The sequence below is a fragment of the Spermophilus citellus genome, assembly GCF_964194105.1.
Source record: "Spermophilus citellus genome assembly, chromosome: 2".
In the NCBI taxonomy this organism is placed as follows: domain Eukaryota; kingdom Metazoa; phylum Chordata; class Mammalia; order Rodentia; family Sciuridae; genus Spermophilus; species Spermophilus citellus.
In genome coordinates, this window is record NC_138183.1 from 245,976,452 (window position 1) to 246,001,338 (window position 24,887).

Genomic DNA, 24,887 nt, shown 5'->3' on the forward strand with positions numbered 1-24,887 from the left:
CCAACAGGAACAGAAAGGGCAGCCCAGGAGAGACGGGCACACAGCGTCCTCCTCCAGACCCAGGATGGTGCTTCCTGTGGACAGGCACGCGTAGCAGTCAGAGATGGTGCAAGACATTTGGCTCTTCTTGGGAATCGCTGGATGGCTGACGGCAGCCCTCTCAGGTAGCCACCCTTCTGTCACCTCTTGCCATTCCGGCTGGGTTCTACCCTCTTGGCCCCGTTCTGGTAGTCTCCTCGTGGCCACCTTTCTGGAGCCTGTTAGCAAGACATGACCAGGAGGCCCTGGCTGGGGTGACAGCCCTGGGGCTTGGAGAGGGCCCAGGAACCCCCCTTAAGGGGCTGAAATGTGGCTGGGCAGTGCTGCTATCCAAAGAGTCCTCCTGGGAGTGAGGTGTTGAGGCATCGCGGGGCCCCGGGGTCTGAGGAGGGAGTCACACCTCCCACCGGTAGGCTGGGAACTCTCCCTGCCCCATTTCTTACCAGCTCACAGGAAGGAGCCTCACCTTCCAGAGAGAAAGGAACATGATAGTCCTATTTTCGACGCCAAAGCTAAAGCTCGGGGCTCACCAGATCCTAAAACCCAAACTCAGAACTCCCAACAATCAGTCGCTGGTGGCTTTGGAACAACCTCTTGGGGTAGTTGAGGGCACAGATAAGCAGGAATGCTCTTGAGAACCACGCCTCGACATTCTGACTGCCTCTGAGTGCCAAGGTACCCTCCCCATTTGGGCCCTGGACCAGGTGGCCACAGAGCTGCTCTTACTAAATTCTTGGGCCCAAGGACCTGTGTGGGAGACAGTCCAAGCCAGCCAGAGCTGGGCAGGGGCCAGAGACGCAGGAGCTGCTGTCCTGTCGGGTGCTCCCATTTGGGACACAGCACTCAGCCTGGGGGGAAGAGGTCCACCCTGCAAAAGGGGAATCGGGTGCTTTCAATTTGGTGTGAGGGAGACTCAAGAAGGCCATGTCAGGCACGGGCATTGAGCTGGCTCCGGGGCTGGGAGCATGTGGGGAGCTCTGAGGGGTGGTCTCTTCTCTCAGTCTCCATCTGCAGGTGTGTGCTCCAAGCCCCTGATGGCACACTGGTTCAAGGAAAGCCACTTAGCTCTGGGAGCCGCAAATCTGTGCATTTTCGGCTTGCAAGGGTCAGGCCTTGCCTGAAAGGGAGCTGGGACCTCAGGGGCCAGGGCAGAGCTTAGAGGGTCAGAGCTGGTCCTTCGAGCCCAGCTCCCTGCCCGTCAGTCTCTCTCGCCCTAAGAGCTGCCCGGCCCACCAATTCCCGGCATCATGCTCTCCTTGGTGTTTTTGAAACTTTGTTGATGTTCAGTTGACTCACTTTTTGTTACAAATACAAGTTTAGTTTTGAAAGGAAAGTTTACATCACGGTTGTAAATGGAAAACCAATATCATTTGCCATAAATAAAAGGTAAAGAGAAGCATTAAAATGAATGGCGGCAAAAAAACATTTTGGAACCGCGGGGTTGTGGCACACGCCTGTAATCCCAGCGACTCGGGAGATTGAGGCAGGAGGATTGAAAGTTTGAAGCCAGCCTCAGCAATTTAGCAAGACCCTGTCTCAAAAGAAAATAGAAAAGTGGTTGGGGACATAGCTCAGTCGTAAAGCACCCTTGCGTTCAACCCCCTGGAACAAGGGGGAAAATCTGTTAATATTCTAGCTGAAAGTTGAAAGGACCTTGAGTCTGAAGCTCAAGGGCACCTCCTTGTTAAAGGGGTGATATGAAGGAGGTGATGAAGACCTTGGCTCCAATTGCTTTTTTCTACTAGGCTTTTCGGAGGGACCAAGGCTCTGAGCAGGGTGCAGCTCCCTCACTATGATGTAATGGCATTCAGAGCTACTCCCTGAGACTGTGCAGGGCCACACATGGTCTGATTTTTCCTGTTGAGAAACACAGCCTGGTGGGAAGGGCTTTCTGGGCAGAAGAAAAACCGCACCCCAAAGCAGGCTAGCATCCCAGCTCCAGGGCCCACGGGAGGGAGGCTGAGCCGCCAGCCCGTGGCTTGTCTGAGCTGCTTGCTGTCTGTCCTGGTCCTCTGTGTCCTAGATCTGCATGTGGGGGGGGGGTCCTGTTTGGGGCCAACCATGTTTGGGGAAAGGAATTAGAGCCTCTAAAGAGAAAAGGGAAATAGGGAGGAAAAGAACCCGAGAACGAGAACGAGGCCTGGGGACTTCCAGGACCTGGAGCCCAGGAGCTACGAGGTCCAAAGCCTGAGTGGGCCGCCTGGCCCTGTGGGCTGGTAGAGTCTGGCTGGTAGAGTCTGGCCCTCTGACCACTGGCAGACCTCCCTGCCTTGCTCCAGCTCTCCAGCCTGGGTCTCCCACGGCTCTCGCTCTGCCCAGGTGGCCTGGGTTCTGGGGTGGCCTCTTGCAGGGACTTTATGTTGTTTGGGTGACCAGGACTTTAGGGATCCAGGCCTTTTGATTTTGCTGCTGTTGCTCCCTGCAGCCCTCAGTCCAGAACCTTCCAATTCTGTGCCTCCGTTTCCTGATCTGTCAACTGGGGATGAAGGGGGCAGAGAGAAGGAACTTTCACTAGGGAGGAAGGATGGGGTCAGGAGACCTGAAGCTTTGGCCCAGTCCTGCCACTAATTCACCATGCACCCAGCTGCTGGTCTCCTCTGGACCTGGTTCCCTGTCCGTGGAAGGGGAGTGTTTGGGGCAGAACTCATAAGGGCCCGTGCAGACCCAACTCTCTGAGGTGGTCACACAGAACCAGGCCCATGACTCTAATCCCATCAGTGCCGTAGGTGGTATGGTCCTTAAGGGCTGCATTTGTGTGCTGAAAAGGCAGTTTGTGGTTACTTTAAAATAACAATATTTTGGGCTGGGCCTATGGTTCAGTGGTGGAGCACTTGCCTAGCATGCACAAGGCCCTGGGTTTTATCACCGGCCTTGTGCAAAGGGAAAAGCAAGAAAAAAAAATATTTGCCTCTTATTAAAAAATTTAAGATGGGGCCAGGGATATAGCTTACAGGTAGAGCACTTACTTATCATGTGTGAAGCCCTGAGTTTGATCCCTGTACCACAAAAACAAAAAAACGGATGGATAAAAAATAAAAATTTAAGAATCTGTTTTTTCCCCCTTAACTTGCAAATTCAGCACACAAACATCATTTTATCAATAAGCCCATTGATTTTTAACAATGACTTTCATAAAGTCTTTAATATTTGAACCAACCAAGCTGAACAGAGTAAGCATCCTTAAATAATACATATCCTTGACATCTGCCGCTAATGAATTCCCTTAGATCTGTGCTGTCCGACATGGTAGCCACTAGAAACACACTTAAAATGTGGTAGTTCAAATTGAGACAGGTAAAGTGAAGAATATATAGCAGATTCTGAAGGTGAGTTCAAAGAAAGGATTTAATCTGTAATCATAGTTACTTGGGAGGCTGAGGCAGGAGGAGTTCAAGTTTGAGGTCAGCCTTGGTAGTGTAATAAGACTCTGTATCAAAGTAAAAATTTTTCAAAAGGGTTGAGGATATAGCTCAGCGGTAAAGTACTTGCATATCATGCTAGAGGGCCTGGGTTCAATCCTCAGTACCAAAAAAAAAGTAATTTATCTCATTAATAAATTGTGAATTACATGTTGAAATGACAATATTTTAGATATGGAGGGTTACTATAATCAAGTTTGCCTCCCTTTTTGCTTTAAACATGGTTACTAGCAAGCTTTAAAATACACATGTCGCTTGCATTGTATTTATACTGAATGCCACTGCCTTTGATATTCTAAATTGCATTTATGAATTTAATGAATCCCATTTTCTTCCTTTTAATTCTTAATTTTGTGGTTCTGGGGATGGAACCCAAACTGCTGTCTGAGTGGAGTGGGAGACAAGCTCCCTACCACCTGGGGACACCCGGCTCCATGGGTCCCATTTTCTTACAGAACAGAAAACAAGGGCAGGGGTGTAGCTCAGTGGTGGGGAGCTGGCTGAGCACGCGGGAGACCCCGGCTCCCATCCTCAGCACCGCAGAAGCAAAACGAAAAGACTTTCCCAAGAATTTCAGAGGAGGCTTTTAGTTCTTAAAAAACTGAGATGGGCCCTGACTACTCAGATCTGGTAAATATTCTAATGGCACTCACAGGCATTGTGGAGTTCCCCTAAATGTTAAACTTGAAATTTGAATTGAAGTCGGTGACTCCATCACATCTGTGAAAAACTCTAATGGCCCACAGGTTCTAAATCCTCCCAAACACAGGACTTCAGGCCCCAACACACAGAACTTGACCCACTCAGTAAAAAAGTACAGCTCCTAGGGATTTTTGTTCATTTTCTTATCTCCACTTTCTGAAGTTCAATCTTCCTGGGATTAAAAGCCCCCTACTAAGGAGAAATCAATTGTGAAATCAGGTGACTTGGGTTATCCCAAGCAGGTTGGAATTTTCCATCTCAGTGGACTTGAGTTCAGGTCAGTTTTTTTGTTGTTTTGCCAAAATTAAGATACAGTTCCCCCAGGCTGCTGCTGACGGACATGTTGCATCCTTTGGGACAGCTCGTATCCTCCCATTGGGCTGGTCCCTCGTCCCCCAACCTCTGCATCCAAATGACACAAACCTAATCCTCTACATCTGTCTCCTCACGCTAAGGGGCTCCCCATTTGATTTGGATTAAATTAAATGCACACATTTATTTTCTGTTCGCCTTTCTTTGCACATTCTTCCTGTTTGCAAGACTCTATCTTTGGGCTGGTGATGTGGCTCAGCAGCAGAGCGCTCGCCTAGCACATGCAAGGCCCTGGTTTCAATCCCCAGCACCCAAAATAAACAAATAAATAAAAGACTAGGTGTCTCAGATGTATCCATAATGTGGGACCAGCTTAGTGTGGCTGTCTAGGTGCAGGTTGGTGACTGGTGAGGACGGTTAGCATGGCCGTTACTGCAAGGGCCATCCAGGGTGGTGGGACTGGTACACTGACCCAGATGGTCACAGAGGGATCTGGAATGAGCCAAATACACTGCCTCCATGTTCAGCCATTTCCCAACAGGAATTCTACTGGGCTCTAGCTGTTGGAGTCTGAGGCTAAGGAACCAGCCTTCTCCCTGGGACGGGTAGAAACAGGCAGGTGGCCCCTACTGAGGCTTCAGGATGGGGGCTGGAGGGCCTCCAAGAGCTGCCTAATTGGAAGAGCACCCAGGTACGAGGCCACCTTCCCCTGGCCTGGACCACAGACGTGAAACCACTGACTTCGACGCCCACGCCGGGTGCTAGGCCTGCACCCTGTGGGGCTGGTGTCCCCAGCTCCCGTCTGCTTTGCCAGCCACAGTGTCCTCTGACTCTCCCCTCATCCTCTGCAGTGGTCTACCTGGCCTGGGGTGTGCAGGGTCAGAGCATGGGGAGTGGCCCAAAGCGTTCTTCCGGGGGCCTCTCATTCTAACCTCCTTTACCTCACCATCCACTTAATGCTCCTTTAATTGATGCTTCGTTTTATTTTTGTTTAAGGAACTAACCACCTAATGAACTGCTGTATTTATTTTTGTGGTGCCGGGGATTGAACCCAGGAGTGCTTTTCCACTGAGCTCTGTCCCCATCCTATTTTATTTAGTTGCTTTTTAAATTTTGAGGCAGGGTCTCACTAAGTTGCCCAGGCCGCCCTCAAACTTGTGATCCTCCTGCCTCAGCCTCCTGGATCACAAGGATTATAGGAATGGGCCTCCATGCCTGGCTTCATCGATGTTTTATAGTGTAAACACATTTATATTTAGAAGAAACTGTATATGGCTCACTCGAAAGGAAAGCAAATGTAAAGCAGCATAATGAGGATAATGGTGAAAACAAACTTAATGGACCCAAAACTATGTCATTCAATCCTAGCGGATGCTTTGCTATTTTTTTTTTTTTCTGGAACGGAGCCATGTGGGTATGGAAAGGCATCATAATGGCTGAAATAAAGATAAAGGGACATTTACTTCCTCATGTAACTTAATGGCACATGTGTCTCGTTGGTGACCACCTGACCATTGTTCGTACCTTGGAGTATGTGCTTCTTGCTTTGAAAACACTGATCCAGAGGGGCTGGGCACCATGCCCCCTTACAGGATTCAGGGGGAGGCCGCCTGCCCAGCGGCCTGAGGACATTCTGGATGGAAGGGCTCCAGACAAGCAGGCCCCAGACACCTAGCAAGCTCCTGCATTTCCCTGGTGAGCCATGAAGTTGGGGGTGGTATGCAAACCATGCTCCCCACTTCAGCTCTGGGAAACGGAGCCCCTGCAACCTGAGGAAGAGAAGGAGCCCTCAGAGGGGTGAGGTAGGAATGGAGTTTTGAAACTATCTCTGACCTTCCCTTGCAGGGTCATCTGAGACAGGTGTCTTCTTTTCTCTGACCCTAGTGCCTCCCTGGAAAAAAAAAATGGGCAAATTGAACACTAAGGATGTTGCTTAAAAATCCTTTCCCTCTAAGTATGGTCCAGGGCACCTCAGAGGCGTGGAGCAGGGCGGCTGGCTGTGAGCAGCAGAATTTAGCTCTAGGTTGGGCTACAACTCTAGCTGGGATCCTGGGGTCAGGCGGGCTTAGGTTTCCCGTTCTAGTCTGCATGACCCTGAGGTTGATTCTGTGCTGCACATGAGAGATAAAACTCCCAGCTCACCAAAGTGTAAAAGTCAATTTAGATAATGCTTCTGAAAATACTCAAGCAAAATGCAGTGCTCAAACAAACAAAAAAAAAAATGTTAGCTTATAAATGTTGCAAGACCAGGTCAAAGAATCCCTGTGCAGAGGAACACAGGGTTTGGTAGTTAACACTATTCGCACGATGAGCTTGTTGACCCACGTGGCAAACCCATTTTATAGATGAGAAAACTGAGGTTTAGCGAGGCTTAAGAAATGTGTCCAAAATATGTAGCTGGTAAGTGCCAGAACTTGGGCTTAGTCTCCCGCAGGCAGCGCAGGGCTCCTCAGTCACAAGAGAGTGGCCTGGCTTGGGTCCAGGAGGGCTGTTCTCAGTGCTCCTCCACATGCCATCCCCACCCCCCCCCCCGGCTGGTGACCTCCCTTCGGAGTTCAGCAGCAGCTGTGAGGGGCCTGACTCCCAGCTGAGGAGCTGAGGTCCTGGGACACCCTCCCTGAAAGGCCTCTTGGCCACAGATGAGAGGGAGCCTGGCTCCCCTGCCCATGGTGGCCCCGCTTTCCTGCCAGTTGTCAAGTGGATCAGGGCCAAGAAGGAAGGAAAAGTCAAAGAGGCGCCATGAGCCAAGGGAAAGCTTACCTGAGGGGAGGCTTCGTCTCTGTGCATTTATTCAGCACCTGCTGTGTGCCAGGCCCTGTGCTGGCGCTGAGATATGAAAGGTTTCTAGTGTGACCAGGGTCAGCCTAGGAATGGCAGCTTACCACCCTCACTGCAGGGACTCACCATCCTCCAAGTCTCTCCTTGGAAGGCTCACCCCACACCGGGACTCCTCCAAGCCAGAGTCTGTGGAGGGAAGAACGGCACCACCTTGGGTTGACTAGTCGACCCCATACCCCGCCGAGCTGGAACTATCGCCCCCATTTAGAGGGTAGGGAAACTGAGGCTCGGAGAGTTATGTAGCTCATCCCCGGTGGTACCTGATGCTGAATTTAAAAGTCCATGTCTGTTCATCTCCTGAATCCTCACTCTAAATCCTTTAGATTTAGGGTGTCTCAGGGAGCTGGGAGTCAGGGCAGGGAGGACGGGACAAGGCTGTTTTTCAGAAAGGGGGACATTGCTGTCTCATAGAGTATGGCATTGAGGAACAGAAGGTGTTAGTACACAGAGAAGGGTGCCGGGAACATTCTGGGCACAAAGGCGTTTTAAAAGGAGAGCGAGCCAGCAAGAACTGGTGTGGGAGCTGATCACGCACCAGTATCGACTTCCTGGTCTTGGCCACCTGCTCTAGCCATGTAACCAGGAAGCTGGGCAATGGCTACACGGCATGTCTCTGCTCTATTTTTGCAATTTCTTGTTATAATTCTTCTATAATTTCAAAATTAAAAGTTAAGGGAAGGAAAAGGATTTCAGGCAGAAAGATTCACGTAAGCAGGGGCTGGCTGTGGGGACTGACCATCGGCCAGCCCCATTGATCTCAGGGGTCCTGTTGGGTGGGGGAGGCCACAATTTCCAGGGAGTTGCAGTCGAGGCTCCTCCCAGCTGGTGTGTCGTGAGGATGTCAGGAGCTGACAGCCGTGAGCACACCACACACCGTGACCGACTGAGCGATGTGCACACCCAAGATGCACACCTACCCGGGCAGTGGCAGGGACAGTGGCCTCAGGGCACAACTCTGTAAATACATAAAACTGCCTTCTCATGGATTTATGATCAACTATCCCCATTTTACTGATTGAGTGACTGAGGCCCGGGGAGGTGAAGGGACTCTTCCTGGATTGTAGCAGATACCAGATCTCTAACTCGACCTCCATCTCCAAAGCCAGTGCTCTTTCTCAGCCCTAGAAATCGGGCAGGGGACCCCACCCACCTCAAGATTTCTGCAGGAAAGACCTCATCCTGTTCTCTGGATACTTTCCACACCCCACCCACCCTCAGCTGGGCTGTCAAGGACCCGTGTAGAGCCATCTCTGTCGCGGCCAGCCTGGGTAGCTGCGCTGAGCCTCGGCTTCCCCAGCTGGGCAGCAGTGTGAAGGGCAGTCCTCAGAGCCCAGGGGTGGGTGCAGCTCCATGAGAGGTGGGCGGTGGGGCACTTGGAGAAAGACGGGGCTTCCTGGGAAGGCTGGCCTGCTAGGAGACCCCCTGGGCCCCAACAGCCAGGGCAAGATCTCACGAGATGGGGCTGCAGAGGGAGAACCGAGAGGGGCCCAGGTTTCCACCCACAATTTCATGGGCTCCTGCGGCCCCACTGCCTTCTGCCTGAAAACCGCACCTAAGAGAGGCCATGAGGCGCCCGGCAGGGTGTTGGGTGGAGGAGGCTGAGTGGCCAGGCCTCTGGCCCTTGGGTGATCCTGGATAGGTCCCCAAATTGGGAAAGTAATTCCTGCTTTCCTCTGCAAGGGAGGGTCTCCCACTGTGTTTGGGCACACAAAGAAGATCCAGCCTCTACACTTCCGGCCACTCCTAACCTCTGTGGGGGACTCCAGGTGGCACGAGCAGATGCCCAGATCCCCTCTGGGGTCCCCCCCCACCCGGCCAGATCACCACAGAGGTTAGGAGTGGGACACAGGCTGTGAAGAGAAGCCTCAGATCTGGGGGGTGGCTCAGGGGAGCCCACCCGAGCACCCCACTTCCACTGCGGAGGTCACCTCCTGCTCTGTCTCAGGCTGGACATGGAGGTACAGTCATTGTCTTCAGAGCCAGAAGCAAAGCTGAGCTCTGCCCATTTTATATCAGAGCAAACTGCTGCCCAGAGACCTTAAGCGGTACGATCGGCGGCTACCGCCCTGGGACCTGAGTCGCCTACTGGCCACTGGCCCACCCCCACCAGCTGCCTCTTTCTGAATGGAGTTGGGGGTAGATTTTATGCGCCTGTCAGTATGTTTTTTGCTGGGGTGTTCGTCAGTACCAGAAGGGGATCCTGGGGGCAGGCAGAGGCGGGGGGAGGGTGGCACATCGACTGCCGGCTGCCCACCCCCACTGTGCCCGGCCCCTTGCATCCCTTCTCCCATCCAGGGATCATGCTCTCCCAAGGAATTAAACCACTGGAGAAACGTGTGGCCCTGCCCAGATGGGCTTCTAGGAATACAGCAGCGTCCAAGCTGGAAGGAACCCAGAGAGCCAGCCGTCGGGTCCTCTCATTTGTCAGAACCGAGCTGCACGTGGGAAGGGAGGCTCCTGAGGTCCAGAGCCCCGCGAGAAGCCGCCTCTGCAGGTCCCACCAGGGCCTCTTCCCACGCGGTACCCCACGCATGCTCAGCTCCCCACCTCCCTGCAAGGTGGCCGGGCAGACTGGGTTCAGCGTGAGCACCGGTGACCCTGGGCTCTGGTGTCCCTGCTGGGGGAATCGAGGGGTGGCCTGTACTGCAGCTCTGCCGAGCCCACCCAGCTGCCTCAGTCCCTGGGCTCCGGCATCTTCTCCCAGGGCTTCTTAAACGGTTTATTTCAGCATGATTTCTGACCTATTGAGACGCTGCAGGACTAACACAGCAAGTTCCAGATGCAGGCTCCGACTGCTTAGAGAACGCCATTTGCTTTATCGTGTCTATATTTTTCTCTGACCTATTACTTTTTTCCTGGACCATTTGAGAGTAGGTTGGGGAAATAAATACTCCAATACATTTTTATTTTGTTTCTTTTTGCTGCTGTTTTTGTTTTCAAGACCCAGTTGCTATTTTATCCATTCTGGTCTCGATTGAGAACTCCCGTCTCAGCCTCCCAGGTAGCTGAGACCACAGGCACGCACTACCACACCCAGCAGATGATAACCTTTACGACAAAAGGAAATTCTGTTCAATGTGCTGCATTTAATTCTCACTTCTCATTCTTCTCCTTTGATCTTGAGCACTTCCTCAGATTTTCTTTCTCTTGGATGACATTGATCTTAAAGCATACGGGCCGCGTGTTCTGTAAAATGTCCCTCCTCTGAGTGTGTCTGATCATTCCTCATTGCTAGGGTTAGATCATGCCTCTTTGGGAAGGAGTATCTCAGATGTGATGTTTGTCCTTCTCCGGGTACCGTCAGCAAGTGTGTGGTATCGCTTGTCCTTTGCTTCGCCTAATTGATATCCCCGCTAAGGTGTCATCTGCTGAGGGTCTCCACTGTAAAGTTCCTCTTGGCCCCTTTTGTAATCTTGTAGGCAGATCCTTGGAGAATAGGTAAAGATCTTGGTGCCCTCCCCGCAGTTGTGACATTATGAATGATCCTAACCTAAGTCGGTTCTTCTAATTATGGTTACCTGGCGGTGATGTCATTCGGCTCCATCATCCCCTCTAGGTTTATCTTTATCAACTGGGTATCCTTGGCTGGATCCTGGGTGGGAGCCAGTGAAAGGCTTGTAGGAATGAGGCAAGTAGGAGCGCTCCCGCAGGCCACCATCTTGCTCTGCCTCAGATTTTGGAGGTTGGCTCCATTCCTCTCCGCCACTATGGCCAGTTCTCATTTGTCACCTCTCTGCTATCATGTGTGGGTGCCATTTTCAGTCACAGAGGTCATGGAACAAAGCCCCAGTCTTCAAGGAGCTTATAGTTGAAGGAGAGACGTGAACAAACAAGTAAACACATTTTCAGAGTAACATAATGTCAGAAAGGAAGGGGGTCGACCTGCTAGAGGGGATTTCGGAGGAATGGGAGAATGGGGGAGATGAAGTTGGAGAGGTTGGCGGGGTTGGGGGCATAGGTACTAGGGTTTAGGATTATTTCAAGGGAAAGGAGAAATCATCAGAGAGTTTTGAGCGTAGGAGTCTGTGATGCGATCTTCCCTTCGTGTGTACAAAATTACTCAATGAGTATTTTTTACATCAACACCTTTTCCAAATCTAAGTTTATTTAAATCTAGAAATCTTCCTTCGCTACCATGTGTCTGGAACCAATACTACTTCAGGGAATAGGATAGACCCAAATACACACATAAAACGTGGAGAAAGAAGGCGTCGGTGCTCAGCCTGCCTGTCCAAGCCTGAGTGAGCTCTTCCTTTGTTACAAAGTGTGGGGTGTCAGGGGCTGAGCAGCCCCCCGCTGAGATTTTTTTTGCAGGAGTGAGGAATTGGAAAAGGCATAATTTTCTTATTGTGTGATTCAACACTATTTCATCTTGCATCTTCAATTGCCTTCTGAACCCAGGCTGGCATGGGAAATGGTTCACTAATTGGTAGAAGCAGCAGGTGGCAGAGGCCGCCAGGGCTGCCTGGCGCAGGAGAAAAGCAACATACAATCTGAGGTGGGAGGCCGGGAGGATACCCCCGACTCCTGCAGCCAGACCTCAAGGGGTCCAACCCAGTCTCTGACCACGGAGAAACTGAGGCCCTGAACAGGGGCAGGGACTTACCCGGGGTCCTAGTCAAGGCTGGCCTCAATTCTCCCGGCTCTCTGCACTCCCACCCAATTCTGGCTGAGAGTTTAGACATGATGTAAACATTAGTCATCCTCATTGTAAAAACCTTGCAGCAACCACATTAAAAGGCACGAAGAGAGAAAGGCAATCTCACCCAGCACCTTCGCACAGCACAGTCATTCGTTCTTGGAGGAGGGAATTTTTGAAGTCCCGGGAGTGTCCCGATCATCTCCGGGGCTCATGGCTTTGGGCTGGTTTTCCTCCACATTGGTGAGGTGGCCGTGGAAGTGTGGTTTCTGGGATTTGTGTTGATTTCAGCCTCCACTGAGAACTTGGGCAAGTTCCAGGACCTCTGAGCTAAGATGGGTACAACCCAGAGGTCGGATCCCCAGCTTCTGTGCTGTAGATGGAGCTCCTTGAAGACCCCGATGGATAATTTTTGGTCACCTGCAACTATGGGGCTCAGTTCTCAGCCACCTCATCATAACCCCGAAACTCAGCCCTGCAAAGCTTTTGTGTGCTGACAGACTCCATGGGTACTGGAAGTGAAGGATGGCATCTCCCTCCATCTTGCCAGCTTCTCTCCTCCCTTCTAGAACTCTAGAAGCTCCTCTGAGCTCCCGCCCCTGGAGGCCTTTTTCTTTTTTTGTGGTGCTGGGGATTGAACCCAGGGCCTTGTGCATGCCAGGCGAGCACTCTACCAACTGAGCCATGTCCCCAGCCCTGGAAGCCATTTTTTGTTGCTGGGCCTGGGTGTAAAAGTGGGTGACTTCATTTCCTAGGGCTGTCACAGCCAAGTATCACAGACTGAGTGACACACACAACAGAAATTTATGTTCACACAGTTCTGGAGGCTAGAAGTCCAAGATCCAGGTGTCAGCTGTGAGGGAGAACCTGCTCCAAGCCCACCATAGCTTCTAGAGGTTTCCTGGCAGCCCCTGGCCCGCCTTTGGTTTGCATCAACGTCTTCCCAATCTCTGCCTTCATTTTAATACGGCTTTCTGCTACAAGGGTATTTGTGTCCTAATTTTAGGACACCTATTGGATTAGGGTCCACCCTCCTGACCTCATTTTAACTTGATCACCTCTTTAAAGACCTTCAAGTAAGGTCTCATTTGAACTACTCGGACATAACATTCCAGCATATCTTTTGGGGGTGGGGGGACACAATTCAGTCTACAGTAGCGGGTGTGTACGTGGGTCATTCGTTACTGTAGATTCAGGCAGAAGTGAAAAATCCCAACCCTACACTACTCAGGAGTGGCATCTCTGGATCATGATGATGGACATGTTTTCCAGAGTGACTGTACCAAGTCTATGCCCCAGCAGTGGACCCGTGGCCTGCCCTTTTACCCAGTCTCCTTGCCCATCTAGGGTGCAGAGTGTCCCCCTGTGGCTGGGCCTCCCTTGGACCACTAAGGCCGGGGACTTTCCTGTGTTTGTGGTCCTGTGGCTCCTCATCTGCCACGTGCCTGTTCCTTCCTGATGCTGGGTTTCCCTCTCTCACCTTTTCCTTTTCCTTTCCAGAGGAAGCTCTCCAGGTGCAAGCGAGGAGAGGCAGAGGAGGGGGAAGTGAGGGTGACCTTTCTGGCCTCATCTGTGTATGTGTGTGTGTGTGTGTGTGTGTGTGTGTGTGTGTGTGTGGTACTAGGGACTGAACCCAGAGTGCTCTACTGAGGAACTGCACTCCCAGACCTTTTTATTTTTATTTTATTTTTATTTTTTTGAGATAGGGTCTCCACCACCGCACTGGGCTCTGTCCTCACGCTGTAACTGAGAGCTGCTCATCCCTGATACCCCTTCAGGGGAGAGGCAGGAAACCTTTTGGGGTCGCAGTCTGTTTCAGGAACCCGCAGGCCAGGAGCAATGGAGAGTTTAGAGTGATCTGGATTTCAAAAAGATGATAGCGTCTGGTCATTATCCATTATGTAATGTCTCAGCAGGGGCCAGGAGAGCTGCTGCAATCAAATACCTTCACACTTCTGTAGCAACATGTGCAGTTATTCACACCACAGAGAGGAAGTCAAGGCCATGAACGTCCTCAGAGGGGTCCAGGTCAGGTCCTGCCACCGAAAGTTACGGAAACACTTTCAAGTGGGGAGGCTCCGCGGGGCTTCCCTTGCAGTAAGGGGTGGTGCAAGAGGATTCCCAGAATGCCACTGGCCAAGCCCCTGGGTGCCTGTTCCCTCTTCGACACCAGTACAGGCATTAAGAGGAAGCAGGGGATTTGAACACACACCTGGATTTCCAAAGTCTACACACTTCTAACTCCATGAAACTGGCTTCTCTGCTCCCCAGGACTCCAAAGTTTGGAAGCAAAGAGGCCAACCACAGGGGCAGGCTGGAGTGGGTGGGGGGGGGGAGGCTGAGCCAGACCTTCACCCCAAAACTAGCTAGCTGCTGGAGGCTGAGGTGCCCTCCCCAACCTCTTCAAAGGTTCCCAAGCACTCATCCTACTAAGGCAGTGACCAAACATGTCTCCAAGTGTCACTGGCTCCGGGCGGAAGGGCTACAGACTTTGCACCACAGAGAGAGGCATTGACCAAAGACACTCAGAGGCTGAGAGAGCCACAGCGCATTCCCGGCCTTAAAGTCAGGGCTTGCATGCCTTTTCCGGGAAGCCCAGGGACCTCCTTGATGCCAGGCTAATGGTGGATCAAAGTGTGTGTGCATAGAGGTGTACAGAGAGAGAAGCCTGTTATCACCCTACCTTCCTCACCGTGGAAGGTGCATGTTAGACAGCTCAGGTTGGGCCAAGGCCTGGATGTCTACTTCTCTCCATTGCTTTTTCATCCCTGAAAACTCCTACTCACCCTCTAAAACCCCTCCAATTTGTCCCTTGTTCTTTGAAGTTAAAATTATTCTCTCCTCCCTCTGTTTTTTTTCCCAGAACACTTTGTTCTCAGCCCTAGGATAGTACTTACATCTGATCATCATCAACTGTAAGCACATCTGTGCCCTCCACAGGGGCATGGGCCAGGCACAGAGCTGATTGAGAGTGAGGAGTCAATGGCGGATGAATGAATGGCTGAGCGTTCAGAGAAGTGAGCACTGGAGGGCTGTGGGCTCCTCAAAAGCAATCTAGATGTGACTTGCAGAGGGGAGTGTGGGGTGATGGTGCATGGGACAGGGGAGAGTGTAGTTGGGATGTAGAAAGTTCTGAAGTCAAATTCTGGGTCCACTTCTTAGTAGCTGTGACCGTAGAGAGACCGTCCCATGCTGCTGAGCCTCAGTTTTCTGACCTGAAAAGCTGAGACTTCACAGGCCCCCTACAGAGGACTGAGGAGTGTGCTAGTCTGTAAACCGGGGTAGGCGGCGGCTGTTCAGAGGCTACCTCCCTTCCAAGAACCCACGTTCATTTCCTGAACTTGAATCCCTGGGTCCACTTGGACCCTGAGCCACATGGATCCACATGGCCACTGGCCACTGCCAGTCCCCAGCAATTAAGGACATGTGGAGGTCACAGAGCATCAGGCTGAACATCCGCAGCTTCTCTGTGAACCCGGATTTAGTGAAAGAGAGGAGGTGGGTGGTGGGTGGGAGAGGGGACCCGTGGGCACAGGGGACAAGCAGGTAGCCGGGGCTGGTCCCAGTTTCCAGCCCAGGCTAAAGTGCCGCCCGTCTTAGAAGGACCATGTTTCCTGCCAAGAAGGGATGCCGAAGACTTCCGGGGGCTCCTGGGCGCCCCACCTCGAGGTTCCTTCTCTTAGAGGTTTTAGGCCACCTTGAACGGTCTCAGCCTCTCCTCCCGGAGTGGGGACAGTTTTCACACCCGGGTTTCATCCACCCAGAAACTGCTGCTCCGGCAACTCTGGGCGACTAAAGCAGGGCCCCTCCGAAAGCCAGTGGGTGGGGGCAGGCCCCCTGGGAAACCCTGCAGGCCGGCGGTTTCAGCTCCATTCCTCCAGCCTGCAGGGCCCAGCGCGCCTCCCCAGAGGGCCGTGCTCTGGGGGATTCATTCTCGAATTCAGTCTCTTGAGTCTCTAGCCCAAAGCACCAGGCCCATGCTCCTTCCAGCGTTTGCTCGTGCTCTGTCCTCTGCTCAGCATGCCCTTCTCCCTCCTCTCATTTGTCCAGGCCACCTACCGTCATGGGAAGGGTGCATCTGGGCAATAAACTTGGGTCTGAATCCCGGCTCTGTGGACTCCAAGCTGTGTGACCTGGAGCGGGCAGCTGAGTTTCTCCGAGCTTCTTTGTGGGTAAATGGGTTTTGAAATAGCACTTCCTCATGGGTTGTAATACGTATCAAACACAGAGGAAGTCCTCGGTAAATGTGGGGTTGCTCCCCTGCCCAGCAACAGCTCCTTGACCTTTAAGCCCTAGCCCAAAGGTCACCTTTCCTGTGTTACATCCTGGACTCTGGTCAGCTCCGCCTGGTCTGAGCAGACCTCTCCCTCCTCTGGGTTCCTCCAGTACAGTAGCCGGTGACTCTGTCCACAGAAACGATTCTAGTTGGCTCTTGACACTCAGACCTCCTAGGTGGACGCTGCAGGGGTGGCTGGGGTCCCTCGCCTCCACCTTCCTCAGAGAAGAACAGGCCTTGGAAATGCTGGGGAAGGTGTGGTGAGTTCTAGAGGTTTCCATCCGTAATTGGGGCAGTTGGGATTTGTTGAGCACTTACCGTGCACCCTGAGGTGATGAGAGGGTGTGATTAGGGGAGCCCAGGAGACCCTCTGTCTGGGTTCAAATCCCCACTCTGCCTCTTATGAGCTCTAGAGTTCCTTCACCTCCTGAATCCTGAATTCTCCCATCTATAGTGGTGATAACAATCATGTTCACCTCTGAGTGCTGTTAAGAGCTTTGCCATAGTTTTCCCAGCAGGGCACAAAGATCCCTGGCACAGCACATCGGCATGGCTTGATTTACCAACGTTTTCCACATATGGTTGTTTTTAAAAATTACTTTTTTTATTTTGATCACTAAAAATCATATATTCTAAATTGTCACGGAATTAAGAAAATACAGAAAGACAAAAGGAAAAAACTTTCCAATGATGCTTCCAATTTTGGGTGGATGGTTTTCTCCTGCAGAATCTTCTACAACGTACACTTATCATTGTCTCTAACATCCATCTAGGGGCGAGGGGAGATCTAGTTCATTCATTTAATGGGAGAATCCAGTCTATGATACAACACAGTATATTTATTTCCAACCGGTGGACTATTGTTACCGTACTTCTAATTTTCTTCTGTTACAAACAGTGGACATCCCTGAGACTACCTTATTTTCTGGGATATATGTATACACATAAAGGTATAGTCTGGGGATTAAGGATCTTGAACTTTATTTATTATCAGCACTTTTTTTTTACTTAAAGAAATTTTTTAGTTGTTGATAGACCTTTATTTTATTTATTTATTTATTTATTTATTTATTTATTTATTTGTGGTGCTGAGAATCGAACCCAGTGCCTCACACATGCCAGGCAAGTGCTCTACCACTGAGCCCCAGCCCCAGCCCCTATTATCAGCACTTTTTTTTTTTTTCTAGAGGGAGGGAGAGAGAGAGAGAGAGAGAGAGAGAGAGAGAGAGATAATTTTTTAATATTTTATTTTTTAGTTCTGGGCGGACACAACATCTTTGTTGGTATGTGGTGCTGAGGATCGAACCCGGGCCACACGCATGCCAGGCCAGCGCGCTACTGCTTGAGCCACATCCCCAGCCCCTTATCAGCACTTTTTAATGCATCATTTTCTAAAGACACGGTCATCCTGTATATGGAGTTGTGATCTGCTTTTCCACCCTCCGTGCATGGGCGAGCACATGCACCTATCTCCTTGGGCACTTACGGAGGCCCAGGAGCTGGATTTGTCTTGTGAGTTTGCCTCAGTCCTATGAGGCTTTCCCAACCATGTGGTGAGGGAGGTAAGTCGGGCACATGAAGAGATTTACCCAAGGTCACACCAGAGTAAAGAGGAAGCTGGGTTTGGAGCCCAGACATTTGACTCTGATCCCATGCACCTTCTGCTGCCCAAGACCTGGTAGGTAGTTTTCTCCTACCGGATCTAAGGGCTCCACGCAAGACCTCCCTGTGAATGGGACTCTACAGGAGGGACCTGGACCTCCCCCTCCCCCACTCAGTGGTCTGAATTCTATGGCAGACCAAGAAGATGGATTCCATGAAAGTTCAGAGTTTCTGCCCCTGTGGGTTTTCTTGGAGCCAAATCCTCACAGTGATCCCTTGGGATTTTGACTGAGGGACTCATGACCCTCCATATGGAGGAGTCTCATCTTAACACCTGGTAGCTGCAAAAAATAAATAAATAAATAAAAATAAAGCACAGACCAGGCAAGCCTTGAGGCCGAGACCAGAACCTCTTCTTTTTAGAGAAACTCCCGTTGCCATGGCAACTGCAGCCCACCTCTCCTCTCCAGGAACACCTGTCGCCATCTTTGCAGAGCCAGGGAAGCCAGCAGGCAGGTTGTGAGTGAGAGGGGTTCTAACAAGGTTCAGAAGAAAAATGGGGAGGGAGGAGGGAAGGTGCAGCCCTGGGGAAACTGGACTTGGTCCTTTGGATAAGTCTAAGGGGCCCTCAGAGTCATCTCGATGCCCAGGATGGAATGAATGTGGAATGAATGGCCAACTGCCCTCTCCTGTCCACTCGGACTGGAGATATATGTATCACATAAAGGTAGAGTCTGGGGACTAAGGAAGTGTTATGGGGGATCATAACAAGAACAACTGCCAAAGCTCAAGTCCCAAGCACTTTCCATACATCATCCACAAACCCCTCAAAGCAATCCTGTGTGGCCTGCCTACGGTGCCCAGAGCCCGATCAGAGCCCAAACCCAGCAGGGCTTAGAGACTTCCCCCAGGTCCACGGAGTTGGTTCCGATTGCTGTTTTTTTTCTGTTTCCAAAGTCCCTCTTCTATGACACAAAGAGTGTACTGAGTTTGGAGGCTGTGACACAGATGGATGGGTGCCTGGGGAAGGTGGCACCTCTTCTCCTCTCTAGATCATTCCACTTACACTTATCTCTCAAATACCCGCCCCAGCTCCCAGCCCAGGGAGCGAGTTCAGCAAATGTTAATGGAATTGAACGCAGGCCAGCAACAGACTCATTTCTCAGCCTTCCAGGGGAATGTGGCCCACACGCTCTCACTTTCTCAGGCAGCCGGGGGAGTTCCAGAAATTTAACATACCCCGGAGCCTATCGTGTGGCATTGATCTCACCGTCCGCTTCTTCACGGCAGAGATTAGGAGTTGTCCTTTACTTCTCCTTGGATTCGGTGGTAGAGGAGGGGCGAATTAAAACCCAGGCATGCGTGGAAGGTGACATGCAGGTGCACGTCCTCTGCTGTGTGACATGGTGGCAAAGTCTTAAAAGTCTGCCTTTCTTTGGCCTGAGTGACTGAAGTCCTTCAGCCCTGGGACTCAGTGAGCCTTTGCCCTCTACTTCTCTGGGTCAGTCAGGTGCATAGTTTTCTTTGGGTCCCCAAGCCTTTCCTGATTATAACCGAAAAGTATAAAAACAGACAAAAACTCCTGTAAAAGAATACCACCACCTGTAATGACTGGCTCTCCCTTTGGCCCTAAAGGGAGAGAAGTAATTCCAGCCTTTCTTCGTTTGGAGACCCCAGAGGGTATGAGCTGGTGCAGTTAATGCAGCAGGTCACATGTGTGAGCCAGAGTGACAGATCCAAAGAAGCCCCCAGCATAGCTTCAGTTTGTTGAGACAAAGCACAGTCAGCCCATCTGGATGTTCAAAGGCAGAACACGGTCATCCTTTCTGATCCAATCATGTTTCTGGTGTAAGCCAGCCCGACACTTCTCCCCAATTTTAACAGAACAGCATGGTTTTTCTTCTTTGTAGTTGCCTAAGTGATTGCTCACGACCAACGACACTAAGCGAATCTCTAAACCCCTCCCGACAGCACGAGCACCCTCCCAGGGCTCCTCCCCTGCTAATTCAATGATTCTGCTAGTTCTAGATCCTTCCAAATGGTCTGTCTCTCCAGCCTCAGAATTGAAAAGAGGGATGTTAGTGACGGAGCCAGGTGTGGGAAGGTGTGGGCACAGCTTGTGGCTGGAGGACCCACCTCTTGTCCCTGCTGTGAGGGGCTGTGGGACAAATGTCCCCTGGGCCCCCTGCCCTGTGGGGAGGAAGGTCTCCTAGTGGCTGCTCATCTTTGGAGTCAGGGACCCCCCTGGTGCTTGCTGGGCTATGTTACTGGTGCTGGGGAGAGGTGGGTGAGGGTTTCTAAGCTCAGGGCTGGTTGAGCACCATGGATTCTGGAGAAGTTTGGAAGATCACCTGGGGCTGTCACCACTCCCTGCCTTCCTCCCTTGGCATGGTCACCCAAGCAGAAAACAATGTGAGTCTCCAACCCAGGGGGAGGGAGTGATTAAGAATGCAACCCTGGAACCGGACAGCCGGCGTCCAAAAAAACAAAAGCGAAACGCTCTGTGCCTCAGTTTCCCCACCTGATAGACTGACTATGAGAATTACATGGGTTCATTCCTCTAAAGTCATTTTTAAAGGGTTTGGTGGGTAAAATGACTGTCTAAATGCCAGCTGTCATTGCTGAGCGGGTTTGTGTCTTGGGGTCTCCCTTTTCCCTATCAGAACATGGGGAGCATCACAACATCCTTCTCTTATCTGCATCTTGGACTTGGGATAAAAAGTAGGTAACTGTTCCCATCAGGGGGGTGGGAAATAGAATACTAGGCACCTCTGGTTGCCTCTCGAATGTCCTGGGAACGTTGGTGTAGCTGGCCACCCACTGCAGCTCAGGGCCAAGGGCAGGCAGGTGTTTGGGGACTACCTCCTGAACCAGCCTGAGCCAGGGCATTGGGAGGCAGGCCAGCCAGGGTGCTCACAGCCTGAAGACACAAAAAAGCTCTTGCTGAAGACACAAAAGACTGGTCTGCCTACCTGAGATGATGGTGGTCTCCAGGTCAGCAGAGGCTGTTAATTAAATATGTTAAAGTAATAGATACTTTACTTACCCCAATATATCAAAAATATTGTCATTTCAACATGCTACCTAGGAAACAATTACTAGTGAACCATTTTTACATTTTTTTTCCTCACTCAATCTTTACAACACAGGGTGGATTTTACCAGTGAAGTACATCTCAATTTGGACACCAAAGTTTTCATTAGCGATACTCCATCTGTATTTAGATGTTAACTTTTCTCCCACGTCATTAAGAACTGTTTATAGCCAGGCACGGAGGCACTCACCTGTAATCCCAGCAGCTCAGGAGGATCACAAGTTCAAGACCAGCCTCAGAAACTTGGCAAGGTCCTAAACAATCTGTCTCAAAATAAAAAATAAATAAATAAATAACATGGGCTGGGATGTGGCTCAGTGGTTAAGCACTTCTGGGCTCAATCACGGGTACTAAAATAAAGGAACTCTTTATAGTTTTCAGCAAAAATTTTTAATGTGCTGTTTCCTAACCAATCCCCCAGTCATTTTTAGACAATTTTCTTATCTCCAGGTCTTGACTATTGTTTGGTGGCTTGTTTTGGATTTTGTTGTTTTACTATGAGAAACAACACGGCCGGAAGCTTTTGTCTCCAAAGCAAAGTGCTTCAGAGCTCTGTGCTCCCTCATGCAGTGATTAAATGTCATCTCGTCTCACCCTCACCACAAGCCTGCAACCTGGGTACACCTCTGTGGGGGCGGGTACTCGAGATTAAACCCAGGGACCACTGAGCTCCATTCCCAGCCCTTTTTATTTTTGATTTTGAGACAAGGGTCTCACTAAGTTGCTGAGGCTGGCCTCAAACTTGCAATCCTCCTGCTTCAACCTCCCAAGTGGCTAGGATCACTGGGGTGCACCACCATGCCCGGCCTCCTGGGTACCTCTTATTGGCAGCTCACAGAGGGACGACCTGAGACTCAGAGGGTTTCAGTGATTTGCCTGAGTCATGCCAATTAGACGGGAAAAGGCATCTCAAACCATCCAATTCCAAGGTGTGGACTCTGGTCTCTATGGAAGGGTATTTGGGACATTTCTTTGGGAGACGTTTCAGAAATGGAAATACTGGACCCAAAGGGCCTGGTTTGCTGCAGCTCCTGTCATTAAAGGCTGTTGACGCATGGACTTACAAACGCTCTCCGTGGATCTTCTCTTCTGGCAGGTGACACATGCCACACTTCCCACACTCGTTCTTTTTGTAGCTCCCACCTCCGTCTTTCTATAACCTCCACTCTCCCGGCCTCCTCCCCCTGCATCCCCTCGGCTACCATTTATTGTGCACCTACTTGTTTCCCAGGGCATCTAATGGTGCCACCCTCCTTTTTGGCACTCACCTTCCCCCCGGTGGCTGGTGGTACCCGGCAGTGTTCCTGTGTTCCCCCAAGACACCTGAGGATCTGTCCCCGGAGTGTGCGCTGGCACTGGGAAGGCCAGGGGGGCCTCGGCTTTCTTCAGTGTCTACACCTCCTCTCTCCCCAAGTCCCTCACGGGAAATCCCAGGGGCCCGGGGGAAACAGGAGACCTCAGAGCCCCATTTCCTCCGTCCCTGGACCAGGAGGCTCTTGGGTGCTCTCACTCCTGCTGTGCCCAGTCCTTTGAGCTGCCCCTTCCCTCGGGGTCTTCCTCAGACTGCCCTCGCCCAGGGTCTCGCCCAGCTCAGGGGCTTCCGCTGGGGACTGGCTTGAAGGGCTGCTCCTTCCTGGGCTGGGGGACCCCCAGCACCTTTCTCCTCCCCCACCCTTTCCTCTTCTTGGTCTGTCACTTTCTAAAACACAGGGCACAACTCAGGATGATTTCTAGGGACACACCAGAAACTTTTAGGCGGTGAATGAACTTAGCATTAAGTAACAGTGCGTCGTGTGGTAAAGAAAATTCAGTGATTATCCTCAGTTCCTTCTGATTCTATCAAAGAACTGGTCTATTTGAGGATGACGGTGTTCCATGCCACTTCTAACAGGGTTTCAGTTGTGCTATGTTTATTTTAACGCCATCTATTTTAAGCAAGCCCTCTAAAACACATCTTTACGTCTGAGTAGTATTTTTGCATGTCAGCCTGTGTAACTAATTCTGCATACACGAAGCCATAGCACACACGATTCTTCAAAGCATGGCCTTTAAAAAACTGCTTCTCTTCATCACTCTCCTCTCTGCGTCTTGCTTTCCCCACTGGACCCAACGTGAAAATCCCTCCAAGGGATCTGGGTCTGTGTCTTCCTTTATAAGAGCTGACAAGGCCCCACGCTGGAAATGGAACCGCAGGTTCCCCCACAGACGGATCCTCACTCCATTTCCAATTTTTTGTCGTTCAAAAACCTAATAATGAACATTTTTATGTCCAGGTATCTTAAGGCAGTAAAGCAAATCCACAGGTTTCTTTTCAAATACATTTAATGCATTAAAAAATAAATAGAATTAACTTGAGGTTAGTTAACTTCAGGGCCAGGCAAGACAGGTAACGGGGACCAGAAGCGCCCACCTTGCCGTGGTCCTGTGTGCAGAGACCAGGAAGGAAGGGCAGCTCAAGGTTGCTTTTGCTTGCTGTTTCAATAGCACCGGAGAACACCAAAGCCAGGCTCATGCCTTGGGAACAGGGACCGTAAAATACCTGTGACACAAAAACCAAAATGCCTGAGTAAAAACCATTTCACTCAACTGCCTTGGAGACAGCTGTCCTCGAAACTGGCAGCTGCCTGCTCTCTCTTCCCTTCGGTCAGTCAGTCGACAAACAGCACACACTAGGGCACAGGGCTGACCCAGCCTTGGGCCCTGCCCACCTGGATTTTCTGGTCTGGAAGAACCCTTATATGACTTAACTTATGAGAGAATGATCCTCCACACCCAGAGAGAAAAGCAGAACTGAGTTAGAGTTCCAATACACACAAGGTCATACAGCCTATCCTCTACTAACACACAGTCCCTCCTGCTCACCCATGTGGGTGTGCACACACATATACACACTGTAGCCAGCACCACGATCTCCTGTCCCCCTCTTCCTGCACATATACGAATAATTGAAAGCTACTCGGGAGAACTGGGACTGTTGCTGTGGGAACCAGAATTCTGAAATCCCAACTTGTAGGCATCTAAATTATTGCTCTGAATATTACATTCGCTGCAGAGTTGTGCTCTGAATTCTGAGCCATTTCCCCTTCAGGGTTCAGGCTGGGCAGCCAACCAGGGAGCTAGCAAGGAAGGGCAATTAAAGCCTGATTACTTCCTGTCGGGGTGATGGAGTGGCCCCGACAGCACTCACAGGAGGGCTGTATCTGCTGGGTGTGTGTGTGTGTGCGCGCGTGTGCATGCTCATGCCCATGGGGCGTGGGTCCACCGGATGTTCTAGGTGAGGCCCTGAGAATGTGCAGTAGCATGCCCAAACCTTCCGCTTCTGCTTCTGGCCAGGCCCAGATGCCCAAGGCTGTGGTAACAACTTTAGCCAGCCCCACATCTTCATGGCTTAGCACAATAGAGCTCTATTCCTTCTCATATGAAACCTAGCCTGGGTCAACATCCCCTCCACCTCCCAGTGCATCTGGAACCCAGGGCATCTAATATCCCACAAGATGAAGGAGGCTCACCTCCTCTGCCCTGCATTGGCCCGGAAGTGGACACATGTCATTCTGCCCAGATCATAATGGCCCAAACTTAAGTGTGTGAGAAACAGGGAATGCACAGGGGCTCACCTGTGAGCATGTGGGCCCCTGCCACAGCCCTCCCCTCAGGCTTGCAAACTAGAACATTCTGGGTCAGAGTGGGATGAACTCCTTGGGGACAGTTCAAATGCTGGTTCTGTTGCTTGCTACTTTGGTGGCCTCAGGTCATGCACATATCAGTCAGGGTCCCAGCAAGAAGCAGGTAGCGCACTCAAAATACAGGAGTTTGGAGAGAAAAGGAAAAGGAGCACTTACGAAAGGTCTTGTGGTAGCCAGCAGCTAGGATCAGCTGAGGTCTTATTTCCCAGGGCCCAAGAAGATAAGACCAGAATGGTTAGGAGACCCAGGAGATGGCAGAGGAGAGGTAACCACCTTGAGAGGA

The 24,887-nt window shown here is 51.1% G+C and overlaps 1 protein-coding gene across 3 annotated transcripts in view; it reads left to right on the top strand.

The window, feature by feature from the left end:
* The window catches only part of CD6 (CD6 molecule), a 36,884-nt gene continuing 11,997 nt past the window's right edge, over positions 1-24,887 (top strand). For all 3 annotated transcript variants that reach the window (XM_081280532.1, XM_081280533.1, XM_081280534.1), the window contains exon 1: positions 1-164. In XM_081280532.1, the coding sequence (XP_081136658.1) occupies positions 104-164 (61 nt within the window). In that variant the 5' untranslated portion in view covers positions 1-103. The remainder of the gene's footprint in view (positions 165-24,887) is intronic.